Source organism: Pleurodeles waltl, chromosome 3_1, assembly GCF_031143425.1.
Source record: "Pleurodeles waltl isolate 20211129_DDA chromosome 3_1, aPleWal1.hap1.20221129, whole genome shotgun sequence".
In the NCBI taxonomy this organism is placed as follows: domain Eukaryota; kingdom Metazoa; phylum Chordata; class Amphibia; order Caudata; family Salamandridae; genus Pleurodeles; species Pleurodeles waltl.
Window position 1 is genome coordinate 97,239,912 of NC_090440.1, and position 19,007 is coordinate 97,258,918.

The 19,007-nt window shown below is 42.7% G+C and overlaps 1 protein-coding gene across 2 annotated transcripts in view; it reads left to right on the top strand.

Moving 5' to 3' along the window:
- The window catches only part of HTATIP2 (HIV-1 Tat interactive protein 2), a 133,364-nt gene that overhangs the window by 34,191 nt on the left and 80,166 nt on the right, over window positions 1–19,007 (top strand). For both annotated transcript variants that reach the window (XM_069221932.1, XM_069221931.1), the window contains exon 2: window positions 12,361–12,550. In XM_069221932.1, the coding sequence (XP_069078033.1) occupies window positions 12,361–12,550 (190 nt within the window). The remainder of the gene's footprint in view (window positions 1–12,360; window positions 12,551–19,007) is intronic.

A 19,007-nucleotide genomic window follows, 5' to 3' on the forward strand; every position in this document is an offset into this window, starting at 1 on the left:
TTCCACACCCCTGCGGGCTACCTACAGCCTACTTCAGGAGTGGTGTATATGTAAGAAAGGGGGAGTTTAAGACTAGACAAGAGGATTTAATTGCCAAGTCGTGTGGCACTGAGACTGCACATACATGCTTTGGAGTGGCAGGCTTGAGACATGTTTACAGGACTACTTAAGTGCATACACAATCAGTACTGCAGGCCCACTAGTAGCATTCAAATTACAGGCCCTGGGTATATGGTTCACAACTTTACAAGGGACTTACGTGTAAATTAAATATGCCAATTGTGGATACACCAATATTACAGTTTTTAAGGGAGAAGCACATGCACTTTAGCAGTAGTAAAGTGCTCAGAATGCTAAGGCCAACAAAAAGTTGGTCAGAAAAATAGGAGGAGAAAGGCAAAAAGTCTGGGGATAACCCTGCAGAAAGGGCATTTCCAACAACCCCAAATCCCTAGGTCTTATCTGCTTTTTTATTCATTCGAACTTTCCGAAGCCGACACTCTTCTGCTTCTGCCCACTCCAACAAATCAGCCCTCCATTTACCCTGTGTCAGAGGGGCCGGGTTGGCCGAGTGAATGGCGATACGCTGTCTGGCCAGTGCCAACCCCAACTGGGCAAATATTTAATTCATCTTGCTACTTTTCCTAAGGAGTGGCAACAGTCCCAATAGGTAGTGTTGCACTGGTGGGTCAACATTCACTACCGTCACCCTCCGCACTTCGCTCTGTGTGTCCTCCCAAAAAGGTCTCACCAACGGCAGGTCCACGGAACCTGTCCAAAGTCAGCACAGAATAGTCCACACCTCACACACCCAGCAGAGCATGTTCAGTAGACCCTGTGCAGGTGCTGGGGTGTCAGGTATGATCTGTGTAAGTAGTAAAATTTTGTCAACTTAAATCTGGCTTTGCTGGCCACCTCTTACACCTGTGCCCATGGACGCCCCCACTCTCCATCTGTAAGGGGGAGACTACAAGTCCCGATTCCAATGATCGCGGGTGGATATTTCATTCATCTGTCTTTCGTTCTTGAGGGCACCATACATCAGGGCAATAATACCCCTGGTGGAGCTGGGGTCCAGCAACACCCGCAGAACATGTGATTCACTAGGTTCATCCGGGAAGGACGTCTATATTTTCCAAGCTCACCACCACATATAGCACAAGGCACTGCCACTCACAGAACAGTGCACCAGCACACATAGCGTACTCAGGTATATCCTGAGGCTGACTGCACCATCACCCACTGAGTAATTTACCCCATCAAATGGCATAGTGTGCCAACACACAGCACACCTTGCTACTACCACGAAACAGTGGGCATTAGGCTCAATTTACAGACATTCCGTGTAGTTAGCACACAGGTGGTCACATCACCCCAGTAAGACATAGGGGATGGGGGGGGGGGCAGGAGCTGCCAGTGCCAATGCCCGCTTTGATGCTTTTTGAGATTTTTCAAAACATGTTTTCTGGCCTTAAAGCACTGACACGGTCGAAGCTAATCTACGACTACTGAGCCGAATACAGGATCCTTGTACAGGGAAGTGGTCTATATGGTTTGCACACTTGGCAAGAATCCCCTTCAGCGATGTGGCAATATAGTATTAAGTTATCACTTACAGTGTCTTCAGTTTATCAGATACTCACTTAGATAGTACTAAGAGGAACCTAGAGAGCACAGTCATTGTCTGAAGACCTCCAAGAGCTTCAAACTACCTATGGTGTTTCTCACTAACTGGTATCTACATGAGTAGTTGCAGGTTCTTTATATCAAAGTCCCAGACAGAACCCCTTTGCCTCTGATAAATACAGCAAGCTGCAGCGCATGCAGAACTGATGCTCGGCTGTGAGGTTAACATTGTGTTGGTTAGAATGTGGACATGAAGGGTATTTTTTGGATGTGAAGATGAGAGGGGCAGAGCCTGAGAAGAAGCCGAGTCAAAGCAAAAGTTGAAGTCTGAGGTCGAGCATGCCGAGAGAACCTGCACGGCCAAATCAGTGAACCATTTGTAAGGAGGGAAAAAACAGGCTGAAGAAAAAAAAAACACCTAAAAAGTTAAGCAAGCTGCATATGCATAGGTCAGCTGACATGGTCAAGCAAAGCGCCCTAGGTCACATGATTTTTTTCTCCAAATTTTGGCAACCCACAAAAGAAGGATGAACGTACAACAGAATCCACTCCCAGTGACTTATGCTCAGGAAAAAACCCCAACTTAGAAAGTAGTGCGATAACGGCTTCCAGCAGCCCTCGTAAACCCATGACACAGACCCCTTAAACATTTCAAGCAAGTATTGTACTAGAAGCACAAAGATTATTTGAAGTACAAACAAACATACAAGAGCTGGACAGAACATTAACTGTTGGGCTTCAAGCGATGGGTAATGGAGTATTCAGGAGCAGATAAGCTCTCAGATACAACAGAAATACCAGCTATTGCCAGACATTTGTACATTATCCGTGGAGGTGATATTATAACCAGGGCGTGACCAATCGCCCAGCTACAGGAACAACTTGGAATGCGTGCCCAAACAGCCACCCAGAAATGACAATAGCAATAGCGACACGACCAACGGGTGGTATTCACGATAAACTGCACAGTCTCTCACCATGGTGGGTCATGGAAATAACGCGACTCCACTCTTCTTGCGCTCACTGTACAGCTCAAGAAGGAAGAAGACACACTAAACAGAGCAAAAAGTCTGTGCTTACTTCAGCACCCCCCTCCCTAAAGCATTTAGAATCTGAAGAGATCAACAGAACCACTCTCCTCATCAATAAGATGTGGGTAACTTCATTGCAAGTGATGCAAGTTCTGAAAGAACATGCAGCATTTGAACACTGGGGCATTGAAATATGCGAAATTAAGCTGGTGAAATACCCTTACATTTTAGAAAATTTTAGGGACCCAGTTATAACAGAGTCTCCCCCCCCAAAAAGCATTCTAAGTGTTCACAGCACCTTGATCACCATTGCCCTAATCTGGGTCAGCTTTCGTAAAGAACATGAGGGCAAGCGCATTGTCTTTGTAGATCAGTCAGCAAGAAAAAAACATGATTGGAGGTGGCTAGCGGCAGCACTGCAGGGTGCATCCAAAACATACTCTTAGCCACACTTATAAAGTATGGAAACTTAAAGGCTACAAGATTTCCTACCATAACATTCATAAAGGGGGTGGGTGGTGGTGGTGGGGAGGAGTAGTGGGGTGCTGTGAAGCTGGCTAGAAGCAAGGCTTTAACTTACAATGAAGATACACTTTCAACATCAACTTCAAAGTATGGAGAAACAGTGGTACCAACCTTTTCTATTACAAGTTTGAAAGGGATGGCTAAGTCTCTCAAACCAGAGATCACACTGATATCCTGGAATGTTGTCGGCATTCGTCACATACTGACAAAGCCAGGGGCACACTAGTTTATAACAAGTGGGGATATTATATGTTTGCAAGAAACCTGGGTGGTCAATTCAGTCCAACTAGCAGGTTTCCATGAATGTCAGAAATTAGCACCAAAGCTCAAACATTGAGGGCAGCCGTCAGGAGGTCTCTCCATATGGATTTCTACACCTTTGAACCTCGAACTGAGTGAAGGTGATACTAACAATTCTGTGGTACAAGCTATAAAAATCAATAGATGTTACATCAGTGGATGACCGAAAACAATACAATTGATCAATGTTTACCTACATTTGCACAGGGCCAACCGAAAAGTGGACTTTTATTGTTACTTTCTCAACAAACTCTTTTGTAAACACTCAATTTCAGAGATTATTCTAACTGGAGACTTTAATCTTGGCCAGCTCCTCTCAACAGACTCACAGATAATCTAGAAGGCCAATCTTGAGAAGCAGATTATCGACTTTTTCTTTGTTCAAAAACTAGTTCCTTTGCCGCCAACCCAGTATCCATCAAGGCTTGACTTCAAGCCCCTATTTAGAGGCATTTCAACCCTGGACTACACTTTTGTAAACAGGCAATTCTCAGCTCTTACAAGTATTATGAAATTAAGAAACAGGATGGTGACCACCTTCCACCAAGAATGTCCCTTCGGTTATCTTCCTGTGCAGCAGCACAAATTATTTCAATGAGGTCCATGCAGGGAGATGAGAATTAGGTATTATTAAGTAGGCTCAAATGGGGCAAGATCAATTCATCCAGATTCAATCAAAGGTAACCTACCTTTTGTTGCCCTAAAACCTGGATTGACTTTGTCAATAGTTACTCTTGAGCTAATTCTCAGGTAATTCTATGGAATCCCTGTATCAAACTTTAAAATGAAGACAGAAAGTAAATCAGCCAATCAAACAAAACATACTGGGGTATTTCCAAAAACCCATTTTACATGGCAGATATACAGAAAAGCAATAGGGCTTTAAGATTAGCCTTCGGACCGCATCCTAAAAACAGAAAAATTAAAGTGCTACAACAAAGGGTACACACTTTAAGGAACCTACATTGCAAGTTTTTATGGACAGCTACGGTTAAATCTAGAATCTCAGTTGGTATATGTCTTTTCCTATTACATCCCCATAATGAGACAAAATTCTGGCAATACATTAACAAATCAGATAAAAAAGCTAGCGCAAGGGGGAACTGAGTGACAATGGAAAAATGGATGAAGCATGTCAAAGACCTATACAACGAACAAAAAGGGACGGAGAAAACGCTTGGGTCTTAAAAAAAAAAACAACAAGCTCTGTCAACACAACATCTAACTGGACATGTAGATCTCCCTTGGCACTTTCAAGTGGAGCAGGAGAGTGCGAGAATTTGAATAATCTGCAAAAAACTGCTCTATTCGCTGTATTAACATGTTTTTAAGCCGGACACAGATTTTTGAGTCGACATCCTTAGCCCGCTCTACAATAAGTGTCTCCAATCGGCCCAAATTCAACATTCCTGGAGAAGATCTACACTACATTCCATTCACACAAAAAAGGTCGCAACACCAGTCCATCAAACCATTGACTAATTGCTTTACTAGATTGCTAGATGCATGAACTTGAGGTGTGGTCTACTGAGGAAAATATAATTCCATTTACCAAACCGGGTTTAGGCCAGAATCGTCAACAGTAGACAACATGGTTGCCTTATCTTATTAGGCTTAACCTACATTACAAGCTTTTGAGCACACACCCCCAATCTGTTTCATCGACTAGTCAGGCGCATTTGATGGAGCGGACTGGATCATACTATGGTCAAAGCTTGCACAACAAGGTATCTCTTCCTCTCTTTTGAAGGCTGTCATCTCCCCTTATGCTGATACAGGGGTTCATGTTGAGCTAGGCAGTGGGAACAAGGTCACACCTAAAATACCCACAAATCAGGGCGTGATCCAGGGTCTTGTGTTAGCACCCAGTTTGTTCAACCTTTATACATCTTATATGGGCCAAGCCACACCTAAAGCCAAAATTGTTCCTCCACGGATTGGCACACATAGAATTTTGGACCAAACCAGAATCAGTATTCAGGGAGCGCTTGATTACCTTAACTTATACAACGATTGCAATGAGCTCAACTTTAACGATGGGAAGACAAAGGTCATGATATTTACAAATTACAAGTCTAAACATACATAGAGACTTGACAAACTGGAACTCACCAACACAACTCAATATAATTACCTGGGAGTTTGGTTTTCTGGTAATCTAAAAGTTAACATCTCAACTACTTCATAAAAAAAGCTTCAGGTGTTCCATTCGCACTCTGTAAATTAAATACACGCGTATACAGTCCTTCAGCTGACGCAGTTGTATGAGTTGTGCCAGCCAAACTACTGCCTACTGTTTCTTATGGGCATCAAGCTTATCCCGGCAATTATCGGTCGCACTAGAGAAAATACAGTGTGCTGCCTATAGGCGAAATTTTTATTTATGAAATTACACATCATTGTCACACCTCAAGTTCAGTCTGACTAGACAGGACCTGGAATATAAGGTGTCATTCATCAAATATTCCCCTTCACTTGCTGCTGCAGACCCAGGAACCCTAAAACCGGTCATACTGGAGATTTTCTAGGCCCCAAATAACCCCTGGAGAGCATACCTAATAAACACGGCTATTGATCTATTGATCAGTCTGGAGACAATAGCTACATCATCTGTAACATCTCAGGCAATCAAGACAGATCTCGAAAAAACAGGTGTTAGCCATTTCTGGGAAAGCTGATAGAAAATTTGGGACACACTAAACGCCCACATAATCGCCAACTCCTACGAAATAGAAAGGATGCAGCTCTATTTAAAAGCGACCTTAAGCAGAGTCAGCTGACACTTAATATTATGTGCAATATTAACGGCCCTGCTGATTCACGAGAACAGGACCAACTGGGCAAATCAGACCAGTCAGCAGAGTTGTGAGTCCTGTGATTACAGGAACAATACTTCACCTTTTACATTGCTGCCCAGCTTTTTTAACAGCTTGCCATACATTGACGTTTTTAACCCAGGGAACCTTAACTTGTAAAGACGTTTGGGCCTACTGTCTAAGTACTAACAAACTGATGGATGTAGCTCGGTTTGGTACATTTGTAAACATTTTGCAAACTGCCATAAAAAGAGTGGAAATCTGAGTGTAACTGGGGGCTGGGCGATCAACACTTGCTTCTAAGGGCAGGGCCCAAATATTCACATTCCTGTTCTATTGGTATCAAAGCACCATGATCACACCGTTTCTTGTAACCTTTTAATTTGAGCAGTTTTAAAGTATTTGTGTAATGTGTAATAATTTCTGTTTTATCTGGAGCTTATTGTACCAATTTTTAATAATTGGCAGTAAAGAATTCTCTCTTGTTCATATCTATCGTTTAACACCTATTCATCCAACCATTGATCCAACCAAGCACCCGTTTGTCATTAGCATTCATATGCTTTCCCAGATCCATACATGATCCAGTCAGGCAGAGCCAGGCAGATCTACCCATTTACACCCACCCACACCATCTTCATCCATCCATTAAACCATTAACACATTTTTCATTCATTATCCACATTCTGCGTCCCTCTATGTATCCAAGCTGTCTTCTTTCATCGTGACACTGTGCAACCATCCACCGCTGACACCATCATTCACCTGTACATCTTCCACTCATTTATCTAGGCCCTCCTAATTCTTTTCAAACACTATCCCTCCATCCACCATCTACACACATTTCATTCAACCTCTCGCTCTTCAATCCATTCATCTACACCCCCTTCACTCATCCCTACACTCTCCAGTCATCCATCTATCTCCAAAAATTCTCTAAATAAAGCAGACCTCCATTCACCCATCCACTCATCAACACAGCTTTTGTTTTCCATAAAATATTTAAGGAACTGTTCTTTGCTCACAGACCATTTGAGGTTTGGAGGGCGCTGAGCATTTGACCTATTTTAGAGGATTGCAATAATGGAGCATCTCGGTGCAGATAATGAGTGGGTATGTTTAGTTTAATTGCTACAAAAAAGATAGCTCAGTTCTGCTTTTTAAAAAATGTTTCATGCTGTACAATTCAAAGCCAGACATCGGAAGCCTAACCTAAATCAGCATAAATTGGGCACCCTAATAGGTTAACGCACTGAAATAAAACAGAGTGAAGATAAAACGGTTTGCTTCTCTCAGAACGTAAAGCACATTGAGAAGCTGTGGAAATGCTCATTACCTTTTGGAAAAGTGGAAACTCGCCCAGAACATTTTAATGAACTTTGTTCTCAGTCAGCAGTGCCTTTATCAGAAAGGGGTGGTATGTTTCAAAGGTGACTTGTTGGAACTGGCCATGCTGCAGGGCCAACCTAGATTTTTGCCTACTCCGCCTTCCTTTGCTGAACACAATTTTGTTGGCTATTAGAACTCTGGGCACTTTTCCTAGCTAATCAGTAGTAAAGAGCTTGAACCTCTCCCTTGAAAACATGGTAAAACTGGCTTGCACCTGATTGGTACATTTAGTTTACTTGTAAGTCCCTAGTATATGGTACACCATGTGTCCATGGCTTGTGAATGTTAAATACTGCTAATGGGCCTGCAGCATCTATTGTGCCACTGTAGGAAAGTGCCCCTGTTTGACGTGGTCACCCCCACTGTTTGCCTGGTATTCAATGCAATTTTGACAGAAAGTGCACTGGGTTCCTGCCAACCAGGTCCCCAGTGCCAGATCTCTTTCCCTAAAACTCTGCAATTGTTCCCCAATAGGTGATACCTTTGCCCCCCCCCCAGTAAGTCCCTTGTAAATGGTACCCTGGTACCTAGGGCCTGGGTACCAAAAAGGGTCCCCAAGGGCTGTATCCTGTATTGTACCCCCCTCAGGGACCCCTCACCTAACACATGCAGACTGCCATTGCAGGCTGGATGTCTTGGTGCAGCTAAAAATAAAAACATGACATGGCACACAGCCTGTGGGCCATGTCCCCTAAACAGTGCGAGCTGTATGTGCAAGTCACCCCTAAAGCAGACCTTACAGCCCTAAGGCAGGGTGCATTACATTGCATGTGAGTGCATATCTGCATGAACAGATATGCCCCTGCTATGTCTTTGTCGATTCTTAGACATGGTGAGTTAACAGGGAAGCCATTTTAAGTGCATGTGCTGGACAGTGGTCACTACAAGTTCCCCAGCTAAATGATGGCTTTACTGACACTAGGGATGTTTGGTATTTAACATCTCATATTAATAAACCTTCACTGATGGTGGTGATGGATTTACTAATACATGCACCCAGAGGGCCCCTGAAAACCTACCATCTACCCATTATGCAGACTGACCAGTTTTAGCCAGCCTGCCACCACCAGACACGAGTCTGACCCCCCTCATCCTCCCCTCCACCCCTCAAGGGTGAGAGCCTTTGCTCTCCGGCGGTCATAAACAAAGCCTGCGCTGGGAGAGGTGTTTACACCCCACGCAACAGGATGACCTGCATTCCAAGGCAGGGGACTTCAAAAAGGCCCACCACCCTTGGTATGCAGATCTGGCTTTGCTCACAGGAGAGGTGTGCCCCCCCCCCTCAGGTCAGTACCACCCTTAAGCTGAACTGCCTGATGCGGACACAACGTTTAGAAATTTGCCTTCTTGGTATTGCCAGATTTAGGAACTCTGGAAGTGGTGATGTAGCCCCTTGCCTATTACCCTACATTCCACAAAACACCCCTAAATTCAGTATTTACGGGAGCTCCTGGCACCAGGAAATCAGATTCCTGGTGACTTATGCAGAAGGACACTCAAGAGCCGCAATAGCAAAGCCTGAGGAAGAAGCATCTGACTTGGCCCCAGCCATGTCAGCCTGTCTGCTGTTCCCGCTGATTGTACTAGAGTTGACTCGTCCTGCAAGCTGCCTACTGCTAAGTTAATCTAATGCTCTAGCAAGGGTGGTGCCCCACCAGAATAAACTGATTTCATGATGGAATCAGTTAATATTTCATAGTCACACCTGTGAAGACCAATAAAAAATACTTCCCAATTAGCTGCAGTCCTTGGGTTAAAAGCTTGATACTTTATACAGCTCACTGATATCCATTGCCAGTTCAATGAAATAACTTACCTTCAGTATTCATTACATTGCCCTAGAAAAACCTTTGTTTAATTCCAAAATGTCAGTCTTTCTTGTTAAATTAGGGCTTGCTTCAAGAGAGACATTCCCTTGTGCCTTCTGTTGCTAAAGTGAAGCATGGTACAGTGGCTGTTGCATTCTCTTCATCTCATGTGCTCGACCATAACTATTTCCATTTCACCGACTTTATGAAGCCCCCTTCTCTAAATTACATGCAGGCTGCTGTTTAACTGATGGGCAGACAAGTTCATCTTGCCAGCAGAACATCCTTCATAATAACCTTATCAAACTGAAAGCACGAACCTCTCATGCCCACTTTTATTGAACCAGCCTCACTTCTCTGTTTCCAATACTTCGACCCACATGTAAAAGGAAAATAATTACCCTGTCACTACAGCCATTGCCTCTTGACACCTAACCAGCAACTTTTCCCCTGAGACCAAACCTCTACCTGCAGGCCCCCTCAACCATGAGTGCTTCCGGTGGAGAAAACCCAACACCTCAGGACACCTCTACCCCTGGCCCGTGGAGAAGAGGACCGAAAGTGTTCCTCCATCTTCAAGCATCTCAAGACTTGAACCCACCTGTCGGTTCTTCCAGACTGGACTCCCTCTCCAGACCTACATTCTCTTTTCAACCAGACCGATCCCTATTGACTAACATTGGGCACCTGATGCTATGCACCCGGCCACCCAACTGCCGCCCATTGTGACTTGTTGGTGTGGTCATGACCCTTGCCCAATACTTACCTTAAGTCCAGGAGATTGGTCCCGTAAGTTGCTGTACTATACCTGAATGCTGTACTTGTTTTTCTTTCCACAGGATAACATTGCAGCTTTTCAGAAATTGCACTGTCAACTTTTCAAACCTGTAAAGGTTTTTCTTTCAAAACGTACTTACTTGATCGTATTGATTCTGGTGCCTAAACATGTAAAAAGATACTTGTTATTTTTGTAAATTGGTGTGGCTCTCCTTGAGTCGTAAGTCTCATTTATTGACTGTATGTGTATTTGCAGATGTCTAACACTCCTTTCTGATAAGCTTAGGGCTGCTCGACCACTCTACCCTCTAAAAGAGTGCCTTGGGATTGCTAGAGCAGGCCCCTGTCCACTAGTAAGAGTACACCTTGATTCTTTGCATGATAAATCTCATTTAGATATATCATATAAAGAGCCAGCTTCCTACAGCCACCAACTAAAGAAGCTTTTTAAAATATGTCTCAGGCCTGCCATGTAAGCCTGTAGTGCAGTTTTAAACTGCCATTTCGACCTTGCAAAATAAACCTCCATAAAGTTGTTTTTCGCCGCTGTATGGCTATCTCTTCCATAGGTTAACACTGGGTAACCTCATTACACTTAATCAGTGCTAACTTAAGATTGAGAGCAGAGATATGATGTTTACATTTTTTAAAGAGTTGTAATTTAAAATCCTGTTTTATGATAAAATAGAGTTTAAGCTACAGTTTGGAAAATGTCACTTTTAGAAAGTTGGCATTTCTCTGCCTAAACCAAATGTGCCTTTCTACATGTGTTCAGCATCACATGACTGGACTGGAGGTGTTTTGTGTATTGCTTCAAGATATGAGAACAAAGAAGGACTGGGTGTTAGAGGGAGTGGGTCTTCATGACAGGATGGCTTGGGAGGAGTTACACCCTCTCCGATTACATTTCAAGGGCCCTCCCTGCAGCGCACACAAAAGAGCCTAACATCAGGCCTTTTGCCTTTGTCGCCCTAGACCGTTTGGAGTCAAAACCAGGGGAAGAACTAACCCAGACCAGTTTTGGGGTAGGAATTGTTTTTTCCTTCTTGTATTTCTTGATTTCATGCTTGGTGCTGTCTTGCTTAGGTGTGTTGTTCTCACTTCCTGGTTAATAAATGCTGTTTTTTAAATACTCTTTGCTTTTACTCTGCCCAGCTTGCTATTTACAGTACCTGTTCATTGTCTAGTGTGTGGTCGAGCCTTCTCTGAACACCAGCTGTGCCAGAGCTGGTCTAGGGAAAGAGATGGCCAAGGTTGGCCATCATTAAAGGTGTGACTGGTGAATATGTAGGTCTTATTTTAGTCCTCTGGCTTTGCGTCTGACTGCATAGAAATGGTGCAAGGATGTTCTGTGACCCAGCCAAAATAGTATATTGCCTGGTGACACCCTCCCCATATATTCTTATCTGGTATTACCTTTCAGTGGTGCTCTAAGGCTGCTGCTTTATCTTGGGTTTTGGTAGCACTGTCCACAGGCCTGTTTGCTGAGTAGGTTTGCCAAAAAAAACGGTCAATCACATAACTTGTTGGAAGGTGATTTGGATTCATCAGTATATCCTCCGTTTGAAAGTGTTTAGGAAAGGGCTTTCCCACATTATAAACTTGAAGGGCCACAAATTAGCTTGCAATACTGCACTTTCTGGCTCACTGTGAGAAACTGCATGAGTTCTGCAAGATACTGAGGAGGCAACAAACATAGTCAGAGGGCAGGGCTAGACAGGCCAGGGAGAAATTGATGATCTCCGTGGCCCCGGCACTGGCTAACCTTTCCAAGTCATTCTTGTGGGCAAGATGTCAGCCAGGGATCTGAAAAGTAACTAAGGGTGCAACCACACTTCAAACTGGTCACAAAGTTCATACAGCTACTTAGTTCATTAAAATATCTGGAGCTGAAATTAATAACTAACCTGCACACAGGTTCCAACCCCTTTTGAGGTCTAGGATATTAGTGAAATCTGTTAGGGGAGCTGAAAAGCTGATATTTACAGTGCTGTGGTATAAAATGTGATTTGTTCATGGGAGAAGATGACCATTAAATAATATTGTTTTGACCTTTTCAAAAATCTCATTGTTTTCCTTCTTATGTAGAATGGTGGAAAACATAGAACAATTGCGTGAAGACTACAGAAAACAAAATAAGACATGTTTCATCATTGGTGCATCAGGAGAAACTGGCAAAGCACTGCTGAAAGAGATTGTGAAAGGGAATATATTTTCCAAAGTCACCTCAATCGGACGTAGGACACTCAACTTTGAAGATGATTCTTATAAAGATGTGGTAAGGTATTGTTTGTGGTACATTTGAAATATGGTTGCACGTTTTATGTAACAAACAATCTGTATGGCTCTGTTCTTCATGTTCTGTGACTGCTCTTTATGGGGCGTTCCTCTCCTTTTTTAGCATCTCTTCTTACCCCGCCCCCAATTTAAGCTCTCCCGGTGCAAACTTTGCTCCCTGTGTCACAAAGAATAATGTAGCAAACTATAATTGTAAACTCTCCAGCTCAAGTGGGAAATGTTGACAAAGCTCACAGGCCTATTGCGAAAGGTGCACACTTACAAAGTTCTGTTTAACTTTCAGCATTATCAGAAAGACATAAGGTTAATGATTGCAGGCTACATGCATGCTGATTTACACCCATGGCATAACATTGAAAGAGTGGCTGAGGCATTTAAAAGTTATTATATGAAAACCAGTGCTTTAAATGGGCCGGTACTCTCCGGTACTGAGTACCGGCACTTTTTTATTTTGAGAGGGAGAGTACCGGCATATCTCAAGAAAAACGTAATACTTTTAATTGGAGAGTACCGGCACTTCCCAGAAACAAGCAGGTACTCTATTACAGAGTACCTGCACTTCTATTTTTCCATTTAAAGCACTGATGAAAACAACTTAAAAATCCTATGGTCAAAAATTAATTTCCCTATCTCTTTGATGCTCCTTTGTGATCATCTTAAATGCTTCCTGAAAGATCCTTGCTTCTATAGATTTTGTTTCATAAACAAGTTCCAGTAAAACCTAGAGGTAGACCTCCATTGGAGGACACGGATTTGGTGGCAGAACTCAAATCTCCTTCCCAGAGCAGAAGAGTAAGCAGGTGATGGCAGATTTCTTTTTCTTCACTTTAATTCTGAAGCAGCTGAACAGGAGATAGTATACCAACTTGTGAAGGTAATCCTTTAAGCTAAGTGAGACTAGAGCTGGGATACCTACGACATTACATAGACATTTACCTTACGTGGTAAATAATACATGAGATCCTGCAATCCCTTTATAAAAGCTAGTCTCTAATCCTCCTCATTACATGCGACGCGTGAGGCAACTAGTCGTCTGTAATAGAGAAATGACAAAGCCGCAAAGTTGTAATAAGTTATTACATTTGAGGTTAGATCTGACTGCGTCTGCTGTCAGAACCAGTAACCCAGGGGAAAAGCAGAACGGCTCATGGAGCTTGATTAAAGGTGCAGTTTAAAGATGAAAATGGGACATGGGTTTTCCTTCTTCTGCTCTATTTTTCGATATGATCAGTAATAAGCAGAAAGGAGATATTTTGGCCAACATCTTTAGCAAATTAAAACCACTATGCACGTTTCTACTCATTCTGACTTACAGCGTTTTTTTTAAACCTGACGTACTATAATGATTCCAATACCTTTGTGCAATAAAAATCTTTTTCATTTCATATGAATGAACAACACACCAAGAATTTCAGTGGTTTTGTGGGAAGGGTGATAGTGGGACCATGTATTATGAGGACTAACCTACCTGCTGTCCTACCCATCAAGGATACTGCAAGTCACATCAGAGTTCAATGACCCCATAAAGGAACTTGACTTGCTTCATTCCTCTATGGTCACGGAACTCTTTCGTTTTTCATGGCATTTATTGCAATATACTTTGTGACAAACTGATATTCCATAGTGCTTTTCAGTTTATCGCCATTAATATATGCAGTATAAACAATGCAAGAGTGCCACATAATTCAAGAGGGGGAGAGGGTTTGATTGCTTCTTGGGGAAAAAAGTCGAAAACGTTAAAGTGTAGCTTTCTGTCCTATGAGACTCTAAAGAAATTAAAATATGCATTGTGAGCAAGAAAAACATCGAAGAGACTCTTGAATTGGAGGATGGTATTAATGTACATTTTTAACTTGTATTTGCTCATACTAACTCTTGCAGACATGTTAGTGATTTTCAGTTGTCCCCTGTAAAGGCACATATTGCCTAGCACCTGGGTGGAATATTGTTGGCTTTCAGAGAAGCTTGAAAGGTGCCTGTGGAAGCTTCAGTCCTCCCCGTTGCCACAGCTCTGGGCTCCTAGCATTTCTGCTTGGCCACCCAGGAAATGAGTAAATAAGTCCTTGGTTTGAAGCCCACTCCGCTCGGTTGAGCTCTCAATTTATATTTTATAATGTCTGCAGCTAACCTGGGTAGTTGTTCTCCTTAACATCTTTGACAATAGCATAACTATTGATTCACAAGGATTCGGTTCTAGCAATTCACTCTGGTGGATCATGTTCCATTCAATGTTATACATCTATTTCAGTGATCAATTCATTTGTTCTAGTGCTCTCCTCATATCTCACTTTTTAAATCTTATATTTTAAGAGCCCGTACCCTCCCCTGTGCTAATATTATGGGCCAGAAGAAAGAAGAACGCCTTTATGTGGCATAGTGAGACATTTTGGCATCCATTACACAACTGTGTCCCATATGGATTCAGAAACCCAGTCCTTGGTATCTCTTAGTGGCATGTAACTCTGAAAGAGCAATCACAAGAACAACATAAGTAGGTAGGGAGAATCTATACCCACTCTTTACTTTGTGGCCTATTTATATTGGTGTAGAGGTTCTCTGCCTACTGGTAACTTAATCTAATGCCCTAGCAAGGGTGGTGCTCCAGTGTGGTATCCCATCAGAATAAACTGATTTCATGATGGAATTGGTTAATATTTCACGGTCACACCTGTGGAGACCAATAAGAAATACTTCTCAGTTAGCTGCAGTCCTTGGGTTAAAAGCCAGGTGATTTATACAGCTCACAGATATCGAATGCCAGTTCAATGAAAGAACTTACCTTCAGTATTCATTACCTTGCCCTAGAAAAACCTTTTGTTTAATAACAAATTTTCCGTCTTTCCTGTTAAATTAGGGCTTGCTCCAAGAGAGACATTCCCTTGTCCCTTCTGTTCCTAAAGTGAAGCATGGCACAGTGGCTGTTTCTTTCTCTTCACCTCATGTGCTCGATGATTACTATTTCCATTTCACCAACTCTATGAAGCCCCCTTCTCTGGATTACATACAGGCTGTTCTTTAACTGATGGGCACACAAGTTTATCTTGCCAACAGAACATCCTTCATGATAACATTATCTAACTGAAAGCATCAACCTCTCGTGCGCACTTTTATTGAACCAGCCTCACTTCTCTGTTTCTAATACTTCCACCCACATGTAAAAGGAAAATAACTAACCCTGTCACTACAGCCATTGCCTCTTGACACCTAACCAGCAACTTCTTCGCTGAGACCAAACCTAAATCTAGCTGTCCGGCTAATCCATAATCGCTGTCACCTGGGGTCATACATACCTCGAAGAAAACAGTACTTGTTGTACATACATGTGATGACCTACTTTAGAATCGCCTCATTCAGGACCCACTGTTGAATGCCATGTAAATGACCAAACATGGGTGCATCCAGTAATGATCACAGCATTATTATAATTGCCCACGTACTATATGTCTCTCTTCTTGGTCCAGTCCAGGACCATGCCTCCACTCTCATGAACTCATCTTCCGGATTAGTGATCCTCGCTGCACCCTGGATCTGGTAGCTGCAAATGGCTTTAAAGCCCTTTACCATGCCTCAATCCCTGTGTTTAAAAACATTGCACAGTGAATAAGTTATGAGAAAGAGACCTCTTGCATTGTCCTTGCTTCATCTGTTTGTTTGCCTTCTTGATCCTCCTTCCAGTTTTCCTTGTCACATGCACCTGCCCTTCCTGTCTTACAACTTTCTGTTGCCTTACATGCACTAATCATTTCTATGAACTTGAGACGCTGGTGGCAAAATCTTTTAAAAGTAATTGCATTTGCGTCATTAGGATTTCTATCCAAAAGATCAAAAGTACTGAAATTTAGTTTTCAAGTTATGATGAGCTACACAACCATAACTATCCCCAGTTCACTGCTCTTGATGCTAGGCGTAACCTAGGCCAGGCTCTTCAGTTGCCACCCCTGTACCGAGGACCCGCTGGACATGGCTTCCAAGCGTTCCCAGTAGGTTGTACATTCAAGAGCCACCCAAAGAGCCCTCCCTATAGGTACTTTGCCTACATCCACTACATTCTGAGTGCAAGGCCTGGTAAATTTCACAGATTTCTTTAGGAGTTATATTGTAAGTCTCTCAGGGAAATGTGTTTTATCACCTAAATAAATAGACATAAATACCCTTGAACAGTCGTTTTTCAGTGAAGTGTTTTGCTTTTTTAAATATTTTACTATTGCCTCTTACCAGCAAAGAAAAAAGCTGAACACAACTTTTCGTCATATCCACTGGTTCTGCCCCAGTGCCCCTAGAACATGTTAAGAAAGGCCTTTGGCGCATGTAAAGATGGCTCTGGGTACTTGGCCTGTACTTCAGCAATGGCTTGTGCCCAGCGATTGTGCCTCTAAAACATGTTGTCCATAGTCCTCTACCATGTGCCACATGCTCAGAGCACAAGGCATGGCTTTCAGCCGAACCTGATTAGTATTCCAGATATTCAGTCACAGGTTATTCTAACTATAGCAGCAGCAGTTGCCATTCTGAGTCTTGACAAGGTATTCTCTGTGTACCTTTGTAGTGATCACATTTCACGGCCTGTGGTTCTGGGAGAGGCCATGGGTAATTCTTGCTAGTGTTCCATTTCCTGGAAGTGCTTCTGGCCTAGGGTGTGAAATGGGAAGAATGTAACTTCTTACTACTTCTTATGTGTTATGACTGATTTCCTGAACATACTGCATGGAAATGGTCATCTTCCCAGAAGTACTTCTGGGAAGTGTCCCTCTTTCCTAAAGTAATTCTATGAAGCATGCCAAATCCAGAATGATTCAGGAAAGTTACTGACTTCCTGGACATCAGATAGTCAGATGGTCAAGTGGTCGAGTTCCCAGAAGTATCCATGGACTGGTCTGTGGGCTCCTGAGAGAAATCATTTTTTTAAAGACATGCCAGAGTGAGTGCATCAGTGTCCATGAGATCCCAAATGCACAGTGTTCTTAGCAAGGTGCGCTTTGAGTCACTTTGACTCAAGGTAGATCCGATAAAGTTGTATGCTCCTGCTGCGCTGTACATACCGCTAGACTTGACCAACACCATGATGTATCCACAGACCACCTGCCTTGAGCGAACAACAAGAGGAACACGGTACTAGGACTGATACTTTGCAAGAAAAGATCCTGCTAGACTTCACGTGGATCTCATCTGCTCGGTCATTGAGCAGCATACATTGTGAGACTGATGACCCACAACACCATGTTCCCACTGACAACCCATCTTTGAATAACCAGCAGCCCTACCGGCCAAGTGGCTGATCCTTGGAAACCTAGTATGTGCTGACTGTGCCTTTAAACCCATGTAGGGTAGCCATCACTGATATCCATAAACCCCCAAATTGCCCACTGATTGTTTACAAAGCAGCTGTGCCATCACACTAGTGCATGCATCAGTAGAAGCAGAAAGAATCACTTGTGGTTGCCAGTGTTGAGTCTGCTTCACTTTGCTGCCTCTTTTCCTTTCTCTGACACGTGAGCCTTCCCGCAGGGGCACTGTTCTGAGCAGGAGATCTAAACAGCAGCACTTAAAATTGCCAGTCTGTTCTCCCACACTTTTAAATGAACAATATTAGTGAAATTGTTTTAATAAATTATTAAAAAGTTTATATTTTATTACAACATTATTATATTTAGTAATAATATATTATATTTGACAAGTTATATTAAAAAAAATAAAAATATATATTTATACAAATACTTTTAAATATTGATTTATGTACATATATAGACTTATCCATATGGACATATATATTCATACACTCATATGTATAGGGTTAGAAGTAATACCTTGCATGTAAAGTACTCTCGATGTAATGTACTGTGATGTAAAACTAATCTCAACCACTCAGCCCTGATGGAATGAATTAAGAACCGCTTCAACAACATCAAATACATTTTTAACATAGTGAAGGACTTCATCTCCCCTGCCACCAGCTTCCCCCATCACAGGATCTCTGTACCCAACCCTTTAAATACTTCAATGAGAAAATTAGCACCATATAAAAACAACTTTGTTCCTCAGCCGGACTGCTCAACTCTCACTGCCGCGGAACCCGGAAAGAATGAAAGCTCAGGTTCCTCTATGATCTGCCGGTCTGCTGGCCCACCATTGCTTTGACAGAAACTACAGACACCATGTGCTCCATCCTCTCAGGAGCCTCATTAGACCCTTGCCCACACTCAGTCTTCACCTATTGACTCGACCCCACCAGCACTGCAATCATTCCGATACTCAACAAGTCTCTCACCACTACCATCTGGATGCCTGGAAACCCACCACCAGTCTACCTTTTCTGAAGAACTCCTCAGCAGACTTGCAGACTCTAGCTAACTACAGGCTGATCTCCTTGCTTGCCTACCAACCTAAAGTTTTCGAAAAACTTATCAACAAATGACTATTTGACCATCTTAACGACAAAC